General features: G+C 42.7%; 1 protein-coding gene across 4 annotated transcripts; it reads left to right on the forward strand.

Annotated features, from left to right (window-relative positions):
- Positions 1–61: 61 nt before the first annotated feature.
- LOC5521915 (ATP-dependent translocase ABCB1) lies at positions 62–24,394 on the forward strand. 4 transcript variants are annotated; one of them, XM_048733362.1, is made up of 27 exons: positions 62–168; positions 5,686–5,746; positions 6,700–7,079; positions 8,008–8,179; positions 8,581–8,705; positions 9,107–9,223; positions 9,375–9,429; positions 9,567–9,791; positions 10,093–10,218; positions 10,645–10,848; positions 11,264–11,434; positions 11,903–12,064; positions 12,404–12,455; positions 12,873–13,033; positions 13,388–13,567; positions 13,805–13,909; positions 14,318–14,395; positions 14,747–14,830; positions 15,394–15,594; positions 16,167–16,267; positions 16,789–16,929; positions 18,281–18,437; positions 19,120–19,317; positions 20,296–20,502; positions 20,699–20,845; positions 22,518–22,739; positions 22,864–24,394. In XM_048733362.1, exons 2-26 carry the CDS (start codon positions 5,726–5,728, stop codon positions 22,725–22,727), a joined length of 3,780 nt encoding a protein of 1,259 aa, XP_048589319.1. In that variant the 5' UTR covers positions 62–168; positions 5,686–5,725; the 3' UTR covers positions 22,728–22,739; positions 22,864–24,394. The 4 variants fall into 4 exon arrangements, with proteins under 4 accessions (XP_048589319.1, XP_048589316.1, XP_048589317.1 ...); XM_048733359.1 differs by lacking the exon at positions 62–168 and adding an exon at positions 3,673–4,113; XM_048733360.1 differs by lacking the exon at positions 62–168 and adding an exon at positions 3,673–4,113 and having other exon boundaries at positions 22,979–24,394.
- Positions 24,395–24,596: the final 202 nt, after the last annotated feature.

Below are 24,596 nucleotides of genomic sequence, written 5' to 3' on the forward strand. Positions count from 1 at the left end.
AATAAGGACACTAAATCCTACCTCACACCCAAAAACTCTAAACCTGGACGGTTTTACACACTCCCTAAAATACATAAACATGGTAATCCTGGACGCCCTATTATTTCCTCCAACTCCCACCTCACCGAACGCATCTCAGAATTTGTAGACTGCTACCTCCAGCCATTAGTAAGTCAACTTCCATCATACGTTAAAGACACTAACCACTTCTTAAACATTTTATTAACACTCAGCAACCTACCAACAGACTCTCTCCTGGTCACACTCGACGTCTCTAGCCTCTATACTAATATTCCACATAATGATGGCATCAACGCTTGTCACCACTTCCTTCGCACATGTAACACTAACCCCATCCCTGCTGGCACTATTTGTGATTTAATCCGCATGATTCTCCAAATGAACAACTTCTCCTTTAATGACAAACACTACCTCCAGAAGCATGGCACCGCAATGGGCACACGCATGGCACCCTCTTTCGCCTGTCTCTTTCTTGGTTTATTTGAAACCAACGCTTTGCGTGACGCCCCTTACAAACCCCATACGTGGTTAAGATACATCGACGATATTTTTGTTGTATGGACTGAGGGTCTAGACAAATTGAACGCTTTTGTAGATTATCTTAACAATCTACATCCCACCATTAAATTTACAAGCTCCCACTCCTATAACAATGTACCTTTTCTTGACGTTAATGTCTCCCTTGTTAATAGTAAAATAGAAACTGACCTCTACTCCAAACCTACTGACAAACACCAACACCTTCTTTTTTTATCTTGCCATCCTAATCACACCAAAAAGGCCATCCCCTATAGCCTCGCCCTCCGTATTCGCCGCATTTGATCTACAGAAGAAAGCTTTAATAACCGCTGCAATGAACTCTCCAACTACCTCCTCAAGCGTGGCTATAAACCCGCTTTTCTCAAGAGACAAATCCTACGCGTTGCTAACATTTCCCGCATTGACGCCCTACGCCCTAATAATAACAACCACAAAAACTCCCGTCGCATCCCCTTCGTCACTACCTATAACCCTACACTACCTAACATCAACGACATAATCCGTAGAAACTACAACCTTCTATTCTCGTCTAAGCGATGCCATAAGGTTTTCACTGAGCCCCCTCTTGTCGCCTTTCGCCGCTCACCTAACCTCCGCGACATCCTCGTTAAAGCCAGGCTACCTTCCGACCGCTCTCCCACCAACCAACCTCCCGGTGCTTTCCGTTGCGGAAAAAACTGCCTAACCTGCCCCTATATTAGAACCGATGGCCTGACAAGCTACACATTTTTCTCAACAGGTGAAACACGACCTATAACCTCCCACATAACCTGCAATACTAAAAACGTGATTTATAGATTTAATGTAACCGCTGTAACCTTCAATATATTGGGGAAACGAAACGGAAATTAAAAGAACGCTTTAATGACCACCGCAGAACTGTAGACTTCCAATCTCGATCCATACCAACCCACGACGCTGAACACTTCCTAAAACCTTACTACTCCGCTTCTGACATAGAGCTCATACCTATTGAAAAAATAACTCTATCCGCAAAGCAAGAGAAGCCACACTGATAGCTCGCGCTAGCACTCTTGAACCCGGTGGCCTCAACCGGCGTGAAGAAACCGTTTAGCTACTTAGTAATCCACACCACCCTTTACCATCTTCCATAAGTGACTCCTTACTCAATTACTATTTTTACCTTTTGTTAGTTAATAATCAATAAACTTTGTATATATACTAGCTGTAACATGCCATTGTAACTCATCTATAACCTGAAGAAGGCAGGTATTGGCCTGCCGAAATATCATTCTAAAAAACATAAATATGCGTTGTTGTCGACTTTTTCTTTTAAAGGTTTTACTAATTTTACCGGGGGAAAGGGGAGGTAAAAATCTGATCACCCTCAAAAGAATAAAAAGGGATTTATGCCTTTGTAGTATCTCCACGGGACGGTTATTGTCGGATTTGGTTACAAAAATGCACACTTTTGGACTAATGACAAACCAGAGTGATCTAGCTTATACTTTATTAGTTTTGTCTACAAATAGCACGTCTATTGAGAACCGAAAATGGGCTTTTGGCCGTTGTAGGGGGGTGCGTTCGATATAAACGTTCGGGTTCGAGCAAAAAAAAAAAGTTTCGCTTTATTTTGCGCAGAAAGTCGGGTTAGGCGCTTATTGGTAGCTTGTATACAGGTATATAGACCTTCGTAATTCCTTTCCTTTTTTTTCTGCGTGTAAGAAAGGAATTACAGGATTTGTTGGAAGCGGGGCAATAAAACAAGTATTTGGTAATTAATCACGTCAGGGAATTAGTTATTAGGCAGGTTGGAAAGTAGTGCCGTGCAGTGACCGAAACTTAAAAGCGGCTGCGAGTAGACTAGTTGGAAAGATCCTGAACGTTGTCATATTTTTCGTGTCTGTTTTGTTATTTTAGTTTATTGTCTCTACACAACAAGCCAAAACATCTCAGAAGCTCCAGGGAACATAACTGTTTGCTCAAATGATTTATGTTAATTAGCCGAGCCCTATAATTCTTTACAAAGGCTTGTAATGGCTGAGGATACAATCGTGACCCACGGAAATAACCGATGACCGCACCTCCAAGTAAAAAAGTTAGGAACTATGTTGGTAGATTAGACCGAATTTATCAATAATAGTATTATTTGCTCTATTTTCAATACAAAATACAATATATAATACAAATTTAGTATAATATCGTACCAAAGTTATAATAGATAATTGCTCTTGTGTAACATTAGAACAGAGTAAACAGGTCCGTTGAAAAACCTCATCTCGACTCATCCTCTCATAGCATGGTTAGTTTTTTGTGTGTATTCGGATAGAAAATATAGTTTTAGATGGATCTAGTGACCCAGAACGCATTACCTCCCCGGTATGCCCCCCCCCCCCCCCCCCCCCCCCCCCAGGGCCGGGTTTTCAATTGACTAGTGCATTATATTTGGCGTGCAATACGCAACATATTAGGTGAGCTATTGCGTAGTGAAAAAATGCAGCACTCATCTGATTGCTAACCTAAAATATTACAAGACAATTTATTCTTCCTGCTAATTCAGCGCGAAATATGCGGGAAAAATTTATCAACACGACACTGCCAATGCCTACTACACCACAGGAAGCCTACTGCATTGGCCTACTGCACCACAGGGAGCCTACTGCATTTTCCTACTGCCAATGCGTACTGCACCCACAGGGGATCCCTTAAAGCCGCATTGTCACCAGTTTACTTCCGGTCGATTACGTAACAATCTCCGATGATTTTTAACGGAAAACACGAAAAATATTTTCAGAATATAGAAAGCAGTGTGTCTATTGGAAGTTTCTTTGAGGATGTGACTGCTACTTTAGAGCGGATGGCCTGTTAAATATCTCGGATTCGAATAGATTCTTTTGTCTTTTAACGGTTGAAGTTTCCGTCGGACCTCCGGAAGTAAACTGGTGATAATGCGGCTTTAAGTAACTCCACATAAGAAGGAGAGGACGAAGTTCTTTTAATATTTCTCACAGATAGATAAAGAAGATTTGACTGAGGCATTCATCGTTTATTTCATCATTTGAATTGATTTTAAATCCGAATTAGATTCAAAGAAATTGATCCCTACCCCTCCCCACACCTTTTAGTGTTGTCTTTATGTGTCTTCTGGAAATAAAATCTTACGTCATTCTACTTTCCTAACATTGGCGCTTGTATGACCTAAAATAGTAAACTTAGTGCTAAGAAAATATTGTTGACTAAAGCGATATTACCGTTGATTAACTGGGTCAAGTTACGATGATGTAATGTTTGTCTAGAGTACATAAGGTTTTAAAGAAGACACGCGCGAAGATCGAAAAGCAACGCAAACTTTGAACGACAACGAGACGAGAGAATCAAAATGGAAGGGGTCAATCTGCCCACAGGAGAAGAGGGACATGGACAACCTCCTCCTACTTACGCTGAAGCAGTAAAAACTGATACTAAAAATGGGTCCGTTATGAATGGACACGATAATCTTGGGGTGAAATTTGAGCCAGACGAGCTGAATGGCGGACCGAGCAGCGGCGGTCAAATTAACGGGAACGCAAAAACATCTGGAGATCCTGAGGAGTAAGTCCTTATGACAGTCCGATAACATATTTTGCGATCAAAATCAGTGTTAGTAAGTAAGAAATCGAAGAAATCAAGTAGATAAGTCACTTTTTAGTTTTATATAACCTAACCGAACTTGTTTATGCTCTAGTAAACTTTAGTCTTAGACTTACTTAAACTAACCGCTCCCGTGTTTTTCTACACGCTTTTTTCTCTCTTTTATTTGAGGCTGATGCAAGACAAGCCTAAGAGCGTTTACGCTAAGGTCATACCATTTGACCTCACAACCCGAACTTCTGTTAGCACTTGGATTACATCTCGACAGTTAACTCGTTACTAGTACTTCAGCTCCGTAGATCAGTAACCGTAGCCACGAACCCTTGGTTCCTTGTTTGTACGGAACCTAGACATGATTTTATTATAGACACACACAGGGTTGCTAGATTTCCATGTTCTCAATGAATTTAAGGCGTTAATTATCCTGCAATATTCTAATGTTCCTCCTAAATTTGCGGCACAAACATATTTGTAGTAGTCAATATTAATATAATTTATGCAAGAATGGCTGTTATTGTGTTACTAACAAAAGAGTTGCAAATATATGCAATGATGCATTCCTTTAAAAAAATCTGTATGCATGCTGTAAATCCAAGCAGTAAAACATTATAAGTATGGGAACATTATAACTTATCCTTTAACAATACTCAAGCATTAGAATCCATTTTGCCGAGGATCACCCCATCTGATTTTATTGGAGTCCCCCTCTAAGGGCCTAAGTGGTATATCAACACAAAAGAGCTCTGCAAAATGACCTGCAAATGTTAGCTAACTCTCATCAAGCAATAAAATTAATCTCATCCCCGAAGGGGGGGGGGGGACTCTCCAGAAAAGTAGATGGGGGTGCTCGACCTATCTTTTAGGGTATAAAATTCTAATCAACTGCTATCTCTTAGGGGGTGTTTTAGGATTTTTTCGATTGTGCTATCGCTCAAAACATATTTTGCAATAAACCACAAGTCAACTGATCGGTTGATACTTCCAGCTTTATTGTCGGTAACATAACAATACAGAATCCGTCAGACAATTAAGAAAAATCATAGGGTCTTCTTGTGTGCTTTTTAAAAGTAAACAAAAAGAGGTCAAAGTTTTGGGATTTATCAGACCCACTGTCATGTTTAGAGTACCTATATCCTTGGGCACAGGCTTCTGTAAATGTATGTTTCTATTTCTTGTGAAATGTTGGTCAAATGTCAAAACATGATGAGATGAGATCGGGGGGGGGGGACTTCAAGAAAAACAGATAGGGGTGCTCGACAGCAAAATTAATTTAAACCCTAAGGGATAGGACTAAGGCCGTGGTCAACAACAATTCTTACCCCTAATAGATAGCACATCAAGTGTGGTTGAAGGAATTTTTAATCCTAAGACATAGCATTAAAAAAACAATGGCCGTTTTAATTGATGATATTGTTGTTACAGATTGAACCTGAACCCTGTGTGGATCGGCAGATTAGGAGACCCCTGTTTAATCCCCCTTTGCTAGATCCAGAGATACATATAATCAGATATACTAATCCTTTCATTTTTTAGGGATAAGAAAGACGCTAAGAAGAAGGAAGAAAAGCCACCTATGGTTTCATTAGGGCAGCTGGTCAGTATTTGGTTATTTTTTGTACTTTGTAATAGAGAATTTGGTATTGTAGATATCATTTTTTGATGGGCCATTTTCCAGAAAATAGGTCAGAGTTTGTTTGCATAGTCACTTTTTGTAAATAAATGTTAGACAGCAGCGAACACCCACCAACCTCCTTTCATATGCTCAAATTTCTGCTTGTATCATCACATTACCATGTCATCTTTGCATTCTTTGCTTGTATCATGACCATTGCAACATCTGCTGTATCTGATACAGAAACAGGTAAAATGGTCATGTGATGATACAAGCAGATGTGAAATTCGAGTATGAAAAAGAGGGTTTTGGCAGGTTGGTATCTGTTTCACTGATGTTACATGACACCATGTTGTGTATGCATTGTGTGTTGTGTTGTCTTTGCGATATCTGCTTGTATCATGTGACCCTGTTGTCTTTGCACTATATCTTTACGTATTATCTAACCATGTTGTGTTTGCATTGTCTACTTGTATCATCACATTAACACGTTGCCTTTAATCTCTGCTTGTATCATGTGGTGTAAATTATTTTAGTCTTTGCACTTTTTGCTTGTATCACATGACTATGTTGTCTTTGCATTCTCTGCTTATATCATGTGACCATGTTGTCTTTTGCCCTCTAGATATTACTGTATCTGCTTGTATCATGCGACCATGTGTCTTCGCACTATCTACTTTAATCATGTGACCATGTCCTTACATTCTCTGCTTGTATCATGTAACCATGTCGTCTTTGCACTATCTGCTTGTATTCTGTTTATGATTAGCTTGTTATATAATATACTTTACTGTACAAGGCAAACAAAACATATTTTGGAAAAAAGGAATGAGGGAGAAGCACTGGAGAACCTGATAGCACTCATTTTGACCCTTATAAAAATTGGATTGAATAACTCAACATTCACTGTAGAAATACCTTCATTTATTTTCCAGTTTCGATATGCTGATGGCGTGGACAGGATTCTTCTTGCTCTTGCTTTTTTTGGAGCTATGGCACATGGTGTTGCAACTCCTCTGCAGTTTATCATCTTTGGAGAGCTCATTGAAAGCTTTGTCAAATATCAAATTGATGCAAATACTGGGAACAGTACCACCTTTGATCTGGAAGGTGTCATGACAGACCTAGCTATCTACTATATCTACCTTGCCATTGGGGCACTTATAGTAGCATACCTTCAAGCTGGTTTCTTTCAATACACAGCAGTGCGCCAGGCCAAAAGGATACGCTGCAATTTTTTCAAGGCCGTAATGCGTCAAGACATTGGATGGTTTGATACTTATGATGCTGGAGAGCTGAATAATAGATTAACTGAGTAAGTACTAAACAATGGTTTTATCTTTTAAATGTGAATACTGTTTTTTATTGTATAATGCGATAACATGGATAAGCATCTCACATGTGGCCTTGTCAGGGGCATACCCAGGATTGAGTTGAGGGGGGGGGGGGGGTGGGTGGGGGGTGCGCAGTCATTATATGGGTATAGGTATTATATGGAAAAAGCAGAGTATTTGAAGATTCCTTAATAAGAAATGACCAATTTTTTGGCCGCCAAAGGGAGAAGGGGGGTGCGCGCACACCCTGCCTACTGCCCTGAGTACGCGCCTGCTTGTCAGTATAAAATGGGTACTGACTGCTTTACACGGTTTACCATCATGAGTGTGAGTTAGTGTATAAGCACTGTCACTGAAGATGATACAAAGGGCTTGCATCCTAAGCGGTTCTTGATGGCCGTAATAGCGAGTTCAGATAAAACGTCCCCTAATACGCTAGGTTTGACGAATTGGGGTGAGCGATGTGACCTCCTCAAAGACCTCGTGACCTTATTGAAGTAGCCTGTGTAGCAAGCGTTTCTGTTTGCTTTTAGGGCGATTTAAAAACAACGGAGAACGAGGTTTTTATACAATTTGACCGCACGAAATATGGGCGAGCTCGTTATTGTTAGAGAAGACAATAAATTCTCAGTCGCCTATGAATTGCACAACTCTTCTAGTTGTTAACAAATTAACGAATCTTATGATTCTTGCAATCTCCTAATTCCAAACGAAGTGCTCCTATTTTTAAAAAGGGTTAAAAATAGACATGCAGATTAAAGGGACATTATGTAGTAAAAGAAAATCATCTTGATTATGAAGCAAAAACTAATTCATTTATTAAAAAAATAATGTATTATGAAACGTGCTACAATGAGAAGATTAAATTGTTGCTCCATATCGCTTTAAATAAATGTCTGTATCTTGCAGAGACATCAGCAAAGTTGTAGATGGCCTTGGTTCAAAAGTCGGCTTAGTCGTCCAGTTTACCACCACCTTCCTAGCAGGTTTTATCATGGGGTTTGCCTACAGCTGGAAGCTTACCCTCGTGATTCTAGCCCTTACACCCCTCATGGTTATCGCTGGTGGGATTATGGGAAAGGTCTGTTTGATATGAAGATACGCTCCACTGGGAAAATGTACATTTTGTTAAAATACATAAGCTATAGATAAAGCATCGGGAGCTTGGAGGGGCTTATATAGAACCTAAATTTAACAAACTAGACGAGGTGCCAAGGGACTGGGGAAATCTGCTCGTTATATCGAGGTTTAGTCATATTGAGGTTCCTGTTCCATACTGTAATTTTGGCTGTGCTGAAGGAAGGAAATTGTTCCTTATATAGAGGTTCGTTAAATCGAGGTTCCACTAGAGGTGGCGGAGCATTCGGCAAAATTCAATAAATCCCTAGGATTTTGTCTTTAGAGACGAAATAAAACAAATTGCAACAAAGGGTTTCCGGATTCCTGTGCTCTAAAAGCAGATGCTGTCTTATTACACTGCAGGTCATATCTGTTTTCACCAGTAAAGAACTTGAGGCTTATGCTAAGGCAGGGGCTATCGCTGAGGAAGTTCTATCCTCTATTAGAACTGTGGCCGCATTTGGTGGAGAGAAAAAGGAATGTGAAAGGTATTAAAATTATTCAAATCAGCAGAGTTTAACGTCACAACTCATGTTTTCTGATTGAGACAATATGCCTTTACATTACCGTTTCCCGTTAATTTTTTTTCTCACAAAATACCGTGATACAAAAGTGACAAAAGGTTAAATAGTCCTTGTCAGCCACACCTTTGTTATTGCTCCATTCAACATTGGAAGACATGCACAGAAATCTTGAAATGAACATCAAAAACAAAGTTTTATTTTCATTTTAAAAATCGATATATTTCCATTGATAAAAACTCGATAGAACTTGCCGCAATAAATTCGCTAAATTGTGATGGAAATGGATGCTTTCTCACACTTGCTTTTTTGCTAGGATGACAAAATGCCGACTGACAGCGACTCTCTTCAATTTTGTTCTCTTCTAGGTACAACTCTCATCTGGGAGAAGCGCAGGCTTTTGGAGTCAAAAAGGGTCTCTCTACTGGACTGGGCTTTGGGTTTTTCCAGCTTATTATGTTCGGAAGTTACTCATTGGCTTTTTGGTAAGTCCATAGTTGCATCATTTTAAGACCATTATAGAAACAAAACATATTTAAAAAAAGGCCACCGGCTTGGAGGGTTTGGTGTAAGTAACACCCAATCGTGACATTATTTAAGTGGCAGGGGTTAATGTGAAAATTGTTTTCTCCATAGGTATGGCGCTGTTTTGGTGGCAGATAAGGCTATCAATAGTGGAGATCTGCTTGTGGTAGGCATCTTATCTTAAAAATAATGTGCTTTGTTCGCCTTTGCGTGGTAGAAGTAGGTCATTTTACTCTCATAAAGTGGGTTTCTTTTGGGGTCAAAAGTGCGACTTCGTTCTTGTTCTGTTATATTTTTCTTCAGGTATTTTTCTCAGTGATGGTTGGTGCAACTCAGCTAGGTCAGGCGGGCCCAAACATTGAGGCGATCGCTACTGCGAGGGGTGCAGCCTACGAGCTCTACAGCATCATTGATCGCCAGCCACCCATTGATAGCAGCTCTGAGGAAGGGTTGAAACCAGCAAGCGTCAAGGGAGACATAGATTTTACAGACATCCATTTCCAGTATCCTTCCCGTCCGGACGTCAAAGTGAGTTGTCATTCAGGGTTTCTTGCTATTCAAGGTGACCGGCAGTGTGTAGCAATGAAAGTAATAATGCTGTTTTTTGACAGTGCAACCCATCCCTCCTTTGACGCTGGACGTTCTAGAAGAAGTCAGAGCTAAAAAAAATGGGAGATGTATTGGCGTATAGGAGCTAAAATGCAAAGATATACGTTTTGCCATATAGTTTATATAGTGGTATCCGCCCTCTTAGACAAATTCTGGATGGGCACCTTCGCGATACAATTTTCAGAAAGTGTACACACTTACGCACACTGATAATTTGCAGGTATTGAAAGGATTACATCTTACAATCAGAAGTGGCCAGACTGTGGCGTTGGTCGGCGAGAGCGGCTGTGGAAAGAGTACGCTTATCAAGCTTGTACAGCGGTTTTACGACCCGGCTGAAGGAACAGTAAGTGGCTATATTCGAGGGCCACATGCAGAGCAGTCAGTGGGCCTGTGTTGTAGACTTCAACATTATTGTGTGTACAGCAGTACCATGTCTCGCATGAAAAATGACGCTTACATGAACAGGTCTGGCATACAATAACTTAAACCATTGTGTTAAAGAATGTCGATCAAAACCACTCCTTTGCTGTTGTTTACAATTAAAAGAATCCATCGGTTTATTTGGAAAGAAATTTCAATATAGCCACCCACATTTAAAGTTTAATACCTTATTAACGATATTTTGATAAAAGCATATCAGACACTTGCCTAGATTAGCCGATGGAAATGGATTCTTTGAGTCACTTGGTATTGTGCGGGATCGTAAAATGGCGTGATTGGCCGAGATAAAGAACCCATGAGCTTTATTCCTCCGCTCACTCCTTTCTAGGTTTGTATGGATGGTATCGACATCCGCTCGTTGAACCTCAAATGGTTACGTCAGCATATCGGAGTGGTTAGCCAGGAGCCAATCCTTTTTGCCACTACAGTGGCCGAGAACATACGCTACGGTCGAGAAGGTATCACCCAGGCAGAGATCGAAAAGGCCACCAAGATGGCGAACGCTCATGACTTTATCAGGAATCTGCCGCAGGTAAGAAACCATCTATTGTTTGGAAAAAGGGGTAACTGGGAGGTAGAATGGGGAGAGATTTAAAAAAATTATTTGCCGAAACGGGGGAATTAGATAGGACCTGAAGAATAATGGCTCATAAAGAAGGGAAGGGCAACAGGAACGGCTAGTTAAACTCACTTCTGCTTTTCCCAACAAATTTCTTTAAGTCTTTTATTTGCGAGTCAAGTTGCAACTGAAAAGTGTAAGTTTGATATTACCTTAAAAGTCTGCTGTAGGAAAACTAGGTACACTGCGTAGGTGTTGTGGAGACTGGGAAAAAGTAGTGCTGACCTTTCGAGCATTTTAATTATAATTACTGTCGGACGGGGCTTCTATTTGAGTGTGAGTCTGATCTAGACATCATAATACAATCGAAAACAATATGTGTTTTTAGGGATATAATACAGTAGTTGGTGAACGTGGCGCACAAATGAGCGGCGGCCAAAAGCAGAGAATCGCCATCGCGCGAGCACTGGTCAAGAACCCCACTCTGCTTATCCTGGACGAGGCCACGTCTGCGCTTGACACGGAGAGCGAGAAAATAGTGCAGGCAGCACTAGACAAGGTTCGTATAGATACAGACGGCACTACGTAATTTACATCCAAGGTTTGGCGAGTCAATGTCCATTACCTCTAGCTGTTCTTTTATGTTCTGGATACAGGTACAATAGAGTGCGATTAAAGGGAGGGCCGGCGAACTTTAATCATCCGAGAACACGAGATATTCACAGTCCCCAATGTAGAGAACCATTTTGTTATTTATGGTAAACGTCCTTATTCGAGAAGATGAGGGATTAACAGTTCCCTATCGCGGCCTCTTGTCTGGTCTTATGGGGATGGGGGTGGGAAGTATCTTCATTAGGCGTCCTAATATGTACTATAGTCAATAGAAGCTGCGTTGTTTTTTGGTGTTTAATCTATATAAAGCTTGTCCAAAGTATTAAACAACACACTCTCCCCAGCCTTTGATAAAGAGCTCAGTATGTACAAATGAAGTTATTACAGCTGATTTCTTATTTGATTGCATCTGCAGGCGAGTGAGGGACGCACTACACTAGTGATCGCCCATCGTCTCTCCACCATCAGAAACGCCACGGTCATTGCAGCCATACAAGACGGGGTGGTGGTAGAGAAAGGATCTCACAACGAACTGATGGCCACTGATGGCCTATACAGACAGCTTATCACTCTACAGGTAAGGGGGTAATGGTGTGTGTGTGTGTGTGTGGGGGGGGGGGGGGGGGGGGTTGGTGGTAGAGAAAGAATCTCACAACGAACTTATGGCCACTGATGGCCTATACAGACGGCTAATCATTCTACAGGTAAGGGGGAATTGGTGTTGGAGGAGGGGTAAAGGGGGTCAAGTAGAAGCTATAGAACAATGAGGTAATCTAGCCAATCCTATAAGGCCTTACGAGCGGGCTTCTACACTTCTCGGTAAAGGACCCCTCAACGATGGTTACGGGTCAGGCGTAGGGGCAATGTTTGGAGTGTGCTATTTTCTATACAAACACATATAATTATTTTTGCCCAGTCTTTTGAAGAAGAAGGGAACGATGACGCAGACGATGATCCAACGGAGAAAGGTAGGCGTAAGTAGTTTTTATGTCCTCAAAAAAATGTGTCCTCGAAACCTGCAAAAAAATATATATATAATGTGGGTGCGTAATGTTGTCCAACATTTAATCCTTGTTTAGCCGCATCATTGTGTCACCAAGCTTGCCAGCAAATACGACAGCGCCACCTCGCATAAATCTTTCTAAAGTTTACGTTAACTGTGTGTCGTTTCAATAGAACAACGCGTTACTTTCATTGAAACACCATTAAAAAAATCCAGAATCAGGCCCCTGAATTATGTACATTTTAGTAACAAAGTAAATCAACTTCAAGTATTATGAATTCATTGATGTACATAAATTATAATTTCTAAAGTAATAAAATTGCAAATAAACCCCCAAGCAATTCAAAACCAGGAACTTACAAGGTTTATCTTTCTCTTGCAGAGACGCAGGCTGCCGTAAAGTTTATGAGGAGTGTATCCGTGCTGTCGAGTGATGGGGAGCACGAGGCCACCGCCCTGGAACGCAAAGTGTCCATGCGTGCCTCCCGGAGACTGTCCTTGAAACGAGCTCCTTCGGCACTCTCGCGCTCCGATAGTCACGTGGTAAGCAGGACGACTTTTAAGAATACTCCTACATGCTTAATACGAGAAACATATCTAAAAATTATATTTTTTATCTTTTGTTTTTCATTTTATGCCAAGCAAAAAGCTTATATGAGTTAATACGACGAAATGAGCATGAAGAGCAAGCGTATCCATCCGTTGGTTTCAGCGGAAAGTTTGACTGCGCTGGCTATAGGAAGTAAACTAAAAAAAAAAAAAAAAAAACTAAAAAATCGCAGCCAATCGAAGTCCGAAAGATGGTTTTGCAAAAAAAAAGTGCCTTGAAATATATGTTTATTTTGAACATTTTCATGTCGCCAACCCATTTATACTGTTATATTATTTACTGTGTTGATTGAACAGGGCAAGCATAACCACAAGGTCTTAGAGGAGGAGGCCGAGCCTGGGTCAGCTCTTCGTGTTTTACGCATGAACTCAGACCAATGGCCGGTCATGGTAGTAGGCGTGATATCTGCTCTCATCAATGGACTGCTACCAATGTCTTTCGCTCTCTTACTCGGCGAAATATTGAACGTAAGATAGCAGCTTACCTTTTAAAAATCACTAGGTTCACAACGCGAATAATCCAAGTTAAACTGCTAAACTGACTATGGCTAGGACGCGGTCGGTTGCCGTCTGTTAACCTCCCCTATATATTACGCGTAGTTTATTTTCATCTGTTTTTTTTAGCATAATTTTCCACGTATTTTATTGTTAGTAGTATATCTAGTATATCCGCTATCGTTTTCCCCCTTTTATGGTGCTACACAGGTGTTCACTCTGGTAAATACGGATGAGATGAAGAAGGAAGCGACCTTCTGGGCGCTTATGTTCCTCGTGATGGGTGGAGCGAGCTTCTTCACACAGATCTTTCAGGTATTGGTCACAGCTGTTTCTTGGTCAACAGCAAAGGATTGTTAGTTGCTTTCACTCAACCAGCCTTGAAAAATCTGGAAAACTTATTTCACTTTGTTTCTGTCAGGGTAATATCCAGGATTTTTTTTTTTAACTTTGAGCCATAGAAAATTCGCTCAGATGGCTGAGTCTTTCAAATTACAAATTTATCATAATCAGAATCGTCGAAGTCCTTCGTATAACGAACACTTTTCTTCCTACAGACCGGCCAATATTAAAAAATACAAGTTAGTAAAACGTTATGTAACTGAACCTCGATATAACGAATATATTTCCCCAGTCCCTTGGCACTTTTAGGCAGGACACTTTTGTTATATTTGTTAGTGGTACGTTTTGTCCAAATTGTTTGCTGTTTTTATTAACTTTCAGAATTACATGTTCGCGATATCCGGTGAAGCATTGACGGTGAAGATAAGACGACTTTCCTTTAAATCACTGCTTAGACAGGTGAGAAAAAACTAGGCATCATTAAATGTTTGTCTTCAATTCGTACCAATTATCCTTAATTAGAATGGTTAAATTTTAGTTCACTGAAATTTAATTGTAATTTAAGAAGCACACTTACCCCATTGTAGCGAGTTTGAGGTTCTCGTAAAAACATTTTTAAGAGTCCCAAACCTTTTCAGGGGGGTTGGAGTGATTTGAAAGAGCTTGAAAAACTTGCGAATGACACTGAACACCGTATTTGGTTGTCAGGTGCGCGAGCGAACCCAAAATTATATCTCACATCGCCTTGCTGCAGTATTTTATTTATTTAATAATATTTTTTTTTGCGGGATTGACGGCATTTTCTTTCAGGAAATGGCATTCTTCGATGATCCATTCCATACCACTGGGGCCCTCACAACAGCCTTGGCAACTCATGCATCGGATGTGAAAGGGGTATGTATAAGAAATAGGTTCCTCTTTTACATTTATGAGTAATGGCGCGTGTGGATCAGGCTTTGGCACGTTTGGACCAGGCCTTTGCATGTTGTGGTCATACCTTGGCACGTTTGGACCAGGCCTTGGCACATTTGGGCCAGGCCTTGGCACATCCGTTTCTTCTTCATGCATAATAACAGCTTTCCTGGTTAAATAAGACAAGTTTGTTAGACCATGCAATGTTGGCATTGTTTGTTTATGTTGTTTGATGTTGTAGAAATAGTTTGCAAACATTTCTTTGTGGGCATGCTGTTTGTACAAAGCTTTCAGTTCAATGAAGTTCAATGAAGCAACCCTTACACCTGAGAAAAGCAATTGCTCTTACCTTTACTAATAGTTACCGGTACCACAGGGTGACCAAAGTAAACACCATGTTTCATGTCGTGCGGTTGGTTAATCAATTCACAAACAAAGTATATCGCATTAAAGCATGCAATTTCTTGTTGTTATCATGTTAAAATCCCTGGCACCCCGGGCATGGCTCCTCTAACCCTTGTATCTTTGTATTTCTTATGTCACAGGCTGCGGGAAGTCGACTTGGCACCCTTGCCTTGGGCCTTAGTACCGTGGTCGCCTCGGCTATTTACGCATTTTATAACGGCTGGAAGCTTAGTCTTGTGGTGTGTGCGTTTATCCCTTTTATAGTACTGGCAGGGGCGCTGCATATGAAGGCGTTCACGGGGGATCATGGAGGAAAAGACGACTATATAGAGTCAGGAAAGGTAATAAACTATGTACGAATAACACTTGCCCCTCCCACCAACACAATCAGCACTTTAGAGAGCGTTAGAGAGCGTCCTTGCTCTCTACTGGAAACTGTGTCCCTCAAGATGACTACATTAAATAGGTGTCGTATCTTACAAAACAATATATTTGTGGAATGTTAAAGAACCACTCTAGAAAAGCCTGCCCACAAACTTGCCAACAAACTAGAGGACCACTTTGATACTATTCTCATTCATGTAAACTTTGTGGCAGCACAGATCCCATATAAACCAAGGTAATTTATTCCATGGCTGTTGATCTGGATAAAGTCGATCCTGTTTGCTTTTCTTTGTTAACCACCGTGTTCTTGTTGCAAAATGATTCTTGTTTGCTATTTACTTGCTATATGTAGATGTATTCGTGGTATTATGTTCAATCCTTGGCCGGATAATTTCAACGAACGTGATTCTAATGTGATCTCTTGTAACCTGAGTCCAAGCTCGCGGGTTGAATATGGTTTAGATCTAAGATAATCTTTGTCATGATTACAGCACCTCTCACCTTTTTTTCTTTTCCCTTACAATTTAAGATTGCAGTGGAAGCGTTTGAGAATGTTCGAACCATAGCAACTTTAGGAAGGGAACACACGTTCTTCGAACATTACTCTCGGAGCATTGATGGACCTCACAAGTAAGCCCCCTTACTTGATAGGCCCTTAACCAGGGACAGATCGGAAGGATCCCTTTTCCCACCTCCATTCGACTTGAGGTCTGCAAAACTGATAAAAAGCGTCTGGGAGCTTAGTCGTCCACCAAACGGGTAAAGGAATTTTTTACCCTGTCAAAACCCTGACTATGGACCTGAAAGGTACCGCATTTAAAACTGTGGGTGTGTGTGTTTATGCAACTACCTTCGTAGAATCCCCTGGCGAGCCTCCTGTAGAACATACTCGAAGGACCGTCCTTCAAGTACTCAAGGTCTACCCTTTCTGGGATCTTCTTGTTATGGTTACCATATGGCGATGGAGCTAACAGTACTATAGGCTCCCCGAGATAAAAAAGGAAGCCTTCCCATTCCCCTTTCGGGAAACTGTTCATTAGGCCTCTTCAGGGCGCTTTGCGCAAAGTTTAAACAGCGCCCCGTTTGCTTGACACACAAGTGCATTATTTCAGTGCATGGTCTTACTATTAAACTCCTAATTGTCTCTCTAGGGTTGCTGTCCGTCGCGCGCATCTATCGGGTGCCTCGTACGGTCTGACGGAAGCGATTATGTTCTTGTGCAATGCAGCATGCTTCCGGTTCGGCGCCTACTTAATTGTCCAAGGAGAGATGGACATGCCAAGAGTTATGAAGTATGTAATGTTTACTCCTCCAGGTTTTATGAAGTATGCAATGTTTACTCCTCCATGATTTATGACGTATGTAATGTTTACTCCTCGCTAAAGTGTGGTAAATGTACGGTGTTAAAAAGTTTCCTAGCTCTATTTTTACATGATTTTTTAACCAGCAGAAACAAAAATAGTAATAGGACGCTGCGCAAGCATGTAAGTTGAATCAGTAGGTGGCAGGTGAAGACCATCGTCAGTGTTTTTGCTTGACCAACAGAGAAGGAGCATTAACCCTATCCTTTGACTTCGACTGCTGCAGGCAAAAGTGCACTTAATATAGCAGTCCAAATAAGACCCAAAACATTTGTCAACCACTGCCGATGACCCGGCCAATTCTTGTTCAAGAGCTGTCAGCCGCCATTTAGCCATCATAGCAAAATATCAAGTGCGAGAAAGCATCTCGGGGCATTCGGAAAATTTAAAGAAATTGATAAGTATCTCATAAAGCTTTGTTTTTAGATGGTTATTTTGAGAATTTCTCAAATCTTTTGTCTTCCAATTTGTATGAAAACGACAGCAAAGGTGTGGCTGGTAAGGGCTCTTTGACCTTGCATTCTAGATGTCGCCGCATGTTTCTATCCTTTGTTCAAGTTATCAAACCAAGCTGTTCGACAATACCATCGACGTTTTTATATGATAGGCCGGGTTTTCAATTTCGCGTATTCCCCCTCTCTATGGACCTAGCGGTTTTATCAGCAGAAAGTACCATTCGTGTTACATCCCAATCAGGTCAAATTCCAGTCGACCATAAACATAGTCATAATCAAGACCAAGAAGCGTTCTGCCAGGATGTTGTGAGAGAGCGACTGACTCCAACTTTGTTTTCCAGGGTTGTTATGTGTATTGTAATCGCCGGTCTTGTAGCTGAGGAGGTGGTGAGAGAGCGACTGACTCCAACTTTGTTTTCCAGGGTTGTTATGTGTATTGTAATCGCCGGTCTTGTAGCTGGGGAAGTTGTGAGAGAGCGACTGACTCCAACTTTGTTTTCCAGGGTTGTTATGTGTATTGTAATCGCCGGTCTTGTAGCTGGGGAAGTTGTGAGAGAGCGACTGACTCCAACTTTGTTTTCCAGGGTTGTTATGTGTATTGTAATCGCCGGTCTTGTAGCTGGGGAAGTTGTGAGAGAGCGACTGACTCCAACTTTGTTTTCCAGGGTTGTTATGTGTATTGTAATCGCCGGTCTTGTAGCTCGGGAAGTTGTGAGAGAGCGGCTGACTCCAACTTTGTTTTCCAGGGTTGTTATGTGTATTGTAATCGCCGGTCTTGTAGCTCGGGAAGTTGTGAGAGAGCGGCTGACTCCAACTTTGTTTTCCAGGGTTGTTATGTGTATTGTAATCGCCGGTCTTGTAGCTGGGCAGATCTCCAGCCTCTCCCCGGACTACCAGAAGGCCAGGACTGCTGCAGGGAAGATATTCAAGCTCTTGGATCGCACCCCGGCGATAGATAGTGCTTCTGAGAATGGGCTACAGCCGGTAAGTCTAGATAGTCTTTTTTAACCTCTCACACCACATATCTACTCCTATTTTGAAATTGAAATAGGGACTTTGAAGTTCGATCGTGCTATTAAATACTTTTTACCATACTTCCCTGCGCGCGCGCTGAGTACACCATAACGGGCCATGCTGATAACCTTCAAAACGTGGGCCAATTAAAATTGATTCTTTTTTTTTTACATTTTTTATTTACCGAGGCAATAGGATCACGTGACCTATTGGGTGAAACAGCCAAAATAAACACAAAAATGACTGCGTACGCTTACGCCAGAGAGCGACGACAAATGAAATCTTCAAATGAAAATAAATCTTTTTGGCTTAATTCGTCTGCTTTTAGTTGCTCTTTGTTGCTTTGTTTGCCATCCAAAAAGTAACCTGATCTCATAGCGCAAGTCCCCTATTAATATCCTGCGAAAATTCGACTTGCACATGCTTGTCGAGTCAAACTTGGTTTGGGCGTTACCTATCTTATCTCATTGGCCTTTATTTCAAAACAGCCAATAAAATAAAACTGGATGTATCTGTTCGACCGCACAGTCGTACATTTGAAACCTGCAAGCGTTGCGGTAACCTTAAACACAAAACCCTCTATTTTCGGCTGCCGCCCGTCGTCCAGAAACGTTTTTCCTTAAGTTCCCTATTATATCATTATCATCCCCAGGCCGCTGTCCGAGGTACGGTGCAAGTGCGCAGCGTTCGCTTTAAGTACCCCACCCGTCCCGATGTCAAGGTACTCCGTGGTCTGTCCTTAGAGGTGAACCAAGGCCAAACACTCGCCCTCGTTGGACCAAGCGGGTGTGGAAAAAGCACGACCGTCTCTCTGTTGGAGCGCTTCTACGACCCAGAAGATGGCGAAATGGTAAAGATAGTGTAATCCTTTGACATACATAAGGGTTTAAGATATAACCTTACTGACATGCCGCTATTGTTTTAAATGCATTGAGTATGGTTCACGTTCTTTAGAGTGCGCTTATTATATAGGGTTACCGATATTAGACAAAAGATTGGCCAGCAATACATTTGCGCTTTCGCAAGGGGCATATGATACTAATAATAACATATCCTTTTGTGACCATTAAAAATTCGTCCGATCACTAGAGGTTTTATAGATACTAGGTCCCCCTTCTTTCTTTTCAAGCTACTCCAGCCCGTGAACTTATCTATCGGCCCTTGACGTCCGATCACTAGAGGTTTTATAGATACTAGGCCCCCCTTCCCTCTTTTCAGGCTGCTCCATCCCGTGAACTTATCTATCGGCCCTTGACGTCCGATCACTAGAGGTTTTATAGATACTAGGTCCCCCTTCCCTCTTTTCAGGCTGCTCCAGCCCGTGAACTTATCTATCGGCCCTTGACGTTCGATGACTAGAGGTTTTATAGATACTAGGCCCCCCTTCCCTCTTTTCAGGCTGCTCCATCCCGTGAACTTATCTATCGGCCCTTGACGTCCGATCACTAGAGGTTTTATAGATACTAGGTCCCCCTTCCCTCTTTTCAGGCTGCTCCAGCCCGTGAACTTATCTATCGGCCCTTGACGTCCGATCACTAGAGGTTTTATAGATACTAGGCCCCCCTTCCCTCTTTTCAGGCTGCTCCAGCCCGTGAACTTATCTATCGGCCCTTGACGTCCGATCAGTAGAGGTTTTATAGATACTAGGTCCCCCTTCCCTCTTTTCAGGCTACTTCAGCCCGTGAACTTATCTATCGGCCCTTGACGTCCGATCAGTAGAGGTTTTATAGATACTAGGTCCCCCTTCCCTCTTTTCAGGCTGGTCCAGCCCGAGAACTTATCTATCGGCCTTTGACGCATGGTACTATCCGTAATTTGTCTTCCTTAGGCAATCGATAACGCCAATGTTCGCCAGTTGAACCTCAAGTGGCTTCGCTCCAAGATAGGCATCGTGTCGCAAGAACCGGTCCTGTTCGGGTACAGCATCGCGCAGAACATCGCGTATGGAGATAACAGCCGTGAGGTATCCATGGCAGAGATCGAGACTGCTGCCAAGGCCGCTAATATTCACAACTTTATCTGCGGACTGCCTAAGGTACTTGCGTTTGTGTTTTGTAGGTTAAAAGCCGGAATGGCACATTTTGGTGGGTCTTCCTTTATTAGAAATAAGGCCTGATATTAAATTCTCGTTCAGCTAAGGCCCTTCATCGAGAACTTTGATGAATCAAAACAAAAAGCCTATTAGCCCGAGGAACGTTAAAAACTCTTAAGCCACGTCTCTTGTATTTTAGGGCTACGATACAGAAGTAGGAGACAAGGGGACACTGATCTCTGGCGGACAAAAGCAGAGGATTGCTATTGCGCGTGCGTTGATCAGAAATCCTCCCATCTTACTTCTCGATGAGGCCACATCCGCACTAGACACAGAGAGCGAGAAGGTAAGGCTGTAAGACGGTAGGCCACATCCGCACTAGACACAGAGCGAGAAGGTAAGGCTGTAAGACGATAGGCCACATCCCCACTAGACACAGAGCGAGAAGGTAAGGCTGTAAGACGGTAGGCCACATCCGCACTAGACACAGAGCGAGAAGGTAAAGCTGTAAGACGGTAGGCCACATCCGCACTAGACACAGAGCGAGAAGGTAAAGCTGTAAGACGGTAGGCCACATCCGCACTAGACACAGAGCGAGAGGGTAAGGCTGTAAGACGGTAGGCCACATTCCCACTAGACACAGAGCGAGAAGGTAAGGCTGTAAGACGGTAGGCCACATCTGCACTAGACACAGAGCGAGAAGGTAAAGCTGTAAGACGGTAGGCCACATCTCCACTAGACACAGAGCGAGAAGGTAAGGCTGTAAGACGGTAGGCCACATCCGCACTAGACACAGAGCGAGAAGGTAAAGCTGTAAGACGGTAGGCCACATCCGCACTAGACACAGAGCGAGAGGGTAAGGCTGTAAGACGGTAGGCCACATTCCCACTAGACACAGAGAGCGAGAAGGTAAGGCTGTAAGACGGTAGGCCACATCTGCACTAGACACAGAGCGAGAAGGTAAAGCTGTAAGACGGTAGGCCACATCTCCACTAGACACAGAGCGAGAAGGTAAGGCTGTAAGACGGTAGGCCACATCCGCACTAGACACAGAGCGAGAAGGTAAGGCTGTAAGACGGTAGGCCACATCCCCACTAGACACAAAGCGAAAAGGTAAGGCTGTAAGACGGTAGGCCACATCCCCACTAGACACAGAGCGAGAAGGTAAGGCTGTAAGACGGTAGGCCACATCCCCACTAGACACAGAGCGAGAAGGTAAGGCTGTAAGACGGTAGGCCACATCTGCACTAGACACAGAGCGAGAAGGTAAAGCTGTAAGACGGTAGGCCACATCTCCACTAGACACAGAGCGAGAAGGTAAGGCTGTAAGACGGTAGGCCACATCCGCACTAGACACAGAGCGAGAAGGTAAAGCTGTAAGACGGTAGGCCACATCCGCACTAGACACAGAGCGAGAAGGTAAGGCTGTAAGACGGTAGGCCACATCCGCACTAGACACAGAGAGCGAGAAGGTAAAGCTGTAAGACGGTAGGCTACATACACATTGATACAGTGAGTAAGAAGTTAAGGCCGTATCCGCATTTCCATCAAAGGGTAAAAGAGTAAAGCCGTATGCGCGAGAGGGGGCGGAATTTAGAAAAAAAGCAAATTAATTAAAGAGATTACATTAAGATAGTATGTCCGCAAGAGATTACAAGGCCTCATTAAGATAGTATGTCCGCAATAGATTACAAGGCCTCATTAAGATAGTATATGTCCGCACATAACATTGTTGAGGCTTTGAAAGGGCTGAACGCACAGAACTGTACGGTTATGGAGATTGCTTAGTCTTAGTCTTTCAGGGCCGTAGCAGGGGGTGGCGCACTGCGGGCAAGCCTCCACCCAAATATTTTTTTTTAAATATAAAGAAATGACCAGAAAGGGCGTGGCTGTGCCCCCCCCAATATTTTCTTGTATTTCTGTATTCTGCCCCTCCCTCCCCCCCCCCCCCCCCAATCTTACGTGGCTTGCTATGGCTCTGGGCTCTATGTCTACACTAGAGTTTTCTTCTCCTTCAGGTTGTCCAAGACGCCCTGGACGCAGCTAGTGAGGGTCGCACAGTGATCATGATCGCACATCGCCTCTCCACCGTCAAGAATGCAGACGTGATTTGTGTCATTGACCATGGGCGTGTAGCAGAGCAGGGTACACACCAGGAGTTGATGGCCTTGAACGGGATATACACCGGGCTTGTTACTGCACAGATGGTGTCCGGGAACACATCGTGATGCACATAGAACGTAGGAAAAGTAAGCGGAAACGGACAAGGAAAACAAGACACCGTTCAATGAACCCTTTCCTTCCCTCTCTTTTTCCTTTCTCCGCTTACCTCTCCGTCACTCTTCGGATACGCGGTAGGCATAAGTATGCGGAAACAGACAAGGAAAACAAGACACCGTTCAATGAACCCTTTCCTTCCCTCTCTTTTTCCTTTCTCCGCTTACCTCTCCGTCACTCTTCGGATACGCGGTAGGCATAAGTATGCGGAAACGGACAAGGAAAACAAGACACCGTTCAATGAACCCTTTCCTTCCCTCTCTTTTTCCTTTCTCCGCTTACCTCTCCGTCACTCTTCGGATACGCGGTTGGCATAAGTATGCGGAAACAGACAAGGAAAACAAGACACCGTTCAATGAACCCTTTCCTTCCCTCTCTTTTTCCTTTCTCCGCTTACCTCTCCGTCACTCTTCGGATACGCGGTAGGCATAAGTATGCGGAAACAGACAAGGAAAACAAGACACCGTTCAATGAACCCTTTCCTTCCCTCTCTTTTTCCTTTCTCCGCTTACCTCTCCGTCACTCTTCGGATACGCGGTAGGCATAAGTATGCGGAAACAGACAAGGAAAACAAGACACCGTTCAATGAACCCTTTCCTTCCCTCTCTTTTTCCTTTCTCCGCTTACCTCTCCGTCACTCTTCGGATACGCGGTAGGCATAAGTATGCGGAAACAGACAAGGAAAACAAGACAGTGTTCCATAATCCCTTTCCATCCCTCTCTTTTTCCTTTCTCCGCTTCCCTATCCTTCACTCTCTTTTACATACGCGCGGTAAGCATATTTTCAACGTTTTCATGGCCTTCTCCGTCTCCGTTTCCTTTGCTGGTGGAAGCAGACCGTAAAGGAGGTGCGTCCTCTGCTAGGCTTCTAGTTTGCTTAAAATCGGCAACATATGATCGATAATCAATATGGATTCTCCCTTCGTGCTACCGTCTCTTCTCATATTCGCTCCAAACGTGGTTGCTGGTCGTTGGAGCACGGCCGAAACAAAAGCCGTGTGTGGACTGTGTGTGGACCGTGTGTGGACCGTATAGCATTGTCTCCTAATGGCTGTGGCCCACGGAACTCTTGACACAGCCCCTTTAAGTCAGCATCAAGCAGACTGGGGAACTCTGTCGTTAGTGCCACACCAGCTCATTCTGTCCATAACAGCACGCACTACTACTCACATTAATCTAGTGTCACATTATCTAGGACCCTCAAGGGAGACGACAATTAAAAATTTAGCGTTTGCTTGAGACTAAAGCAGAGCACTTACCAGTATTGTGGTACTCGTTACATTTTCATGTAAATATGAAAACAAATAATTAGACTCGAGGCTAGGCTGTACGTTACTGTACGTAATAAATCAAAACTGACTTCAAGAAACTTAATAGCATTTTTTTTAATACCGTCCAAAGGTCTTTGTAAATCTTATTTAATAATTCTTAAGTATTTAATAGATCTTATAAAATACCAAAGATCATTGGAAATCTTATTTAATATGTTTTCGACGTTTGTCTAGTCCTTCCGCTAACGATTCTCGCGAACGATTCTCGAATCCATTATTTGTAGGTTATAAACAATGTACTATATGTGAATCCTCAATAAAACAAAAAGCCCAAGGCAACAAAACCACTTTTTGCTCAGCCCAACTTTTATAATGTAGTCCTTAGCTTAACGTATACAGTTTCCTTTCGTGTCTGTCATTGACCTCCCCTCTTATGAGACTTCGATAAGCCATGATTTTCACATCATCGGGGATCCAGGGCGTCGCGGAGTTCGGGCACACAGGGACACTCTTTCTCGCGCGCTCCCAGAGGATGTGATTTTTATAAAA

Source organism: Nematostella vectensis, chromosome 10, assembly GCF_932526225.1.
Source record: "Nematostella vectensis chromosome 10, jaNemVect1.1, whole genome shotgun sequence".
In the NCBI taxonomy this organism is placed as follows: domain Eukaryota; kingdom Metazoa; phylum Cnidaria; class Anthozoa; order Actiniaria; family Edwardsiidae; genus Nematostella; species Nematostella vectensis.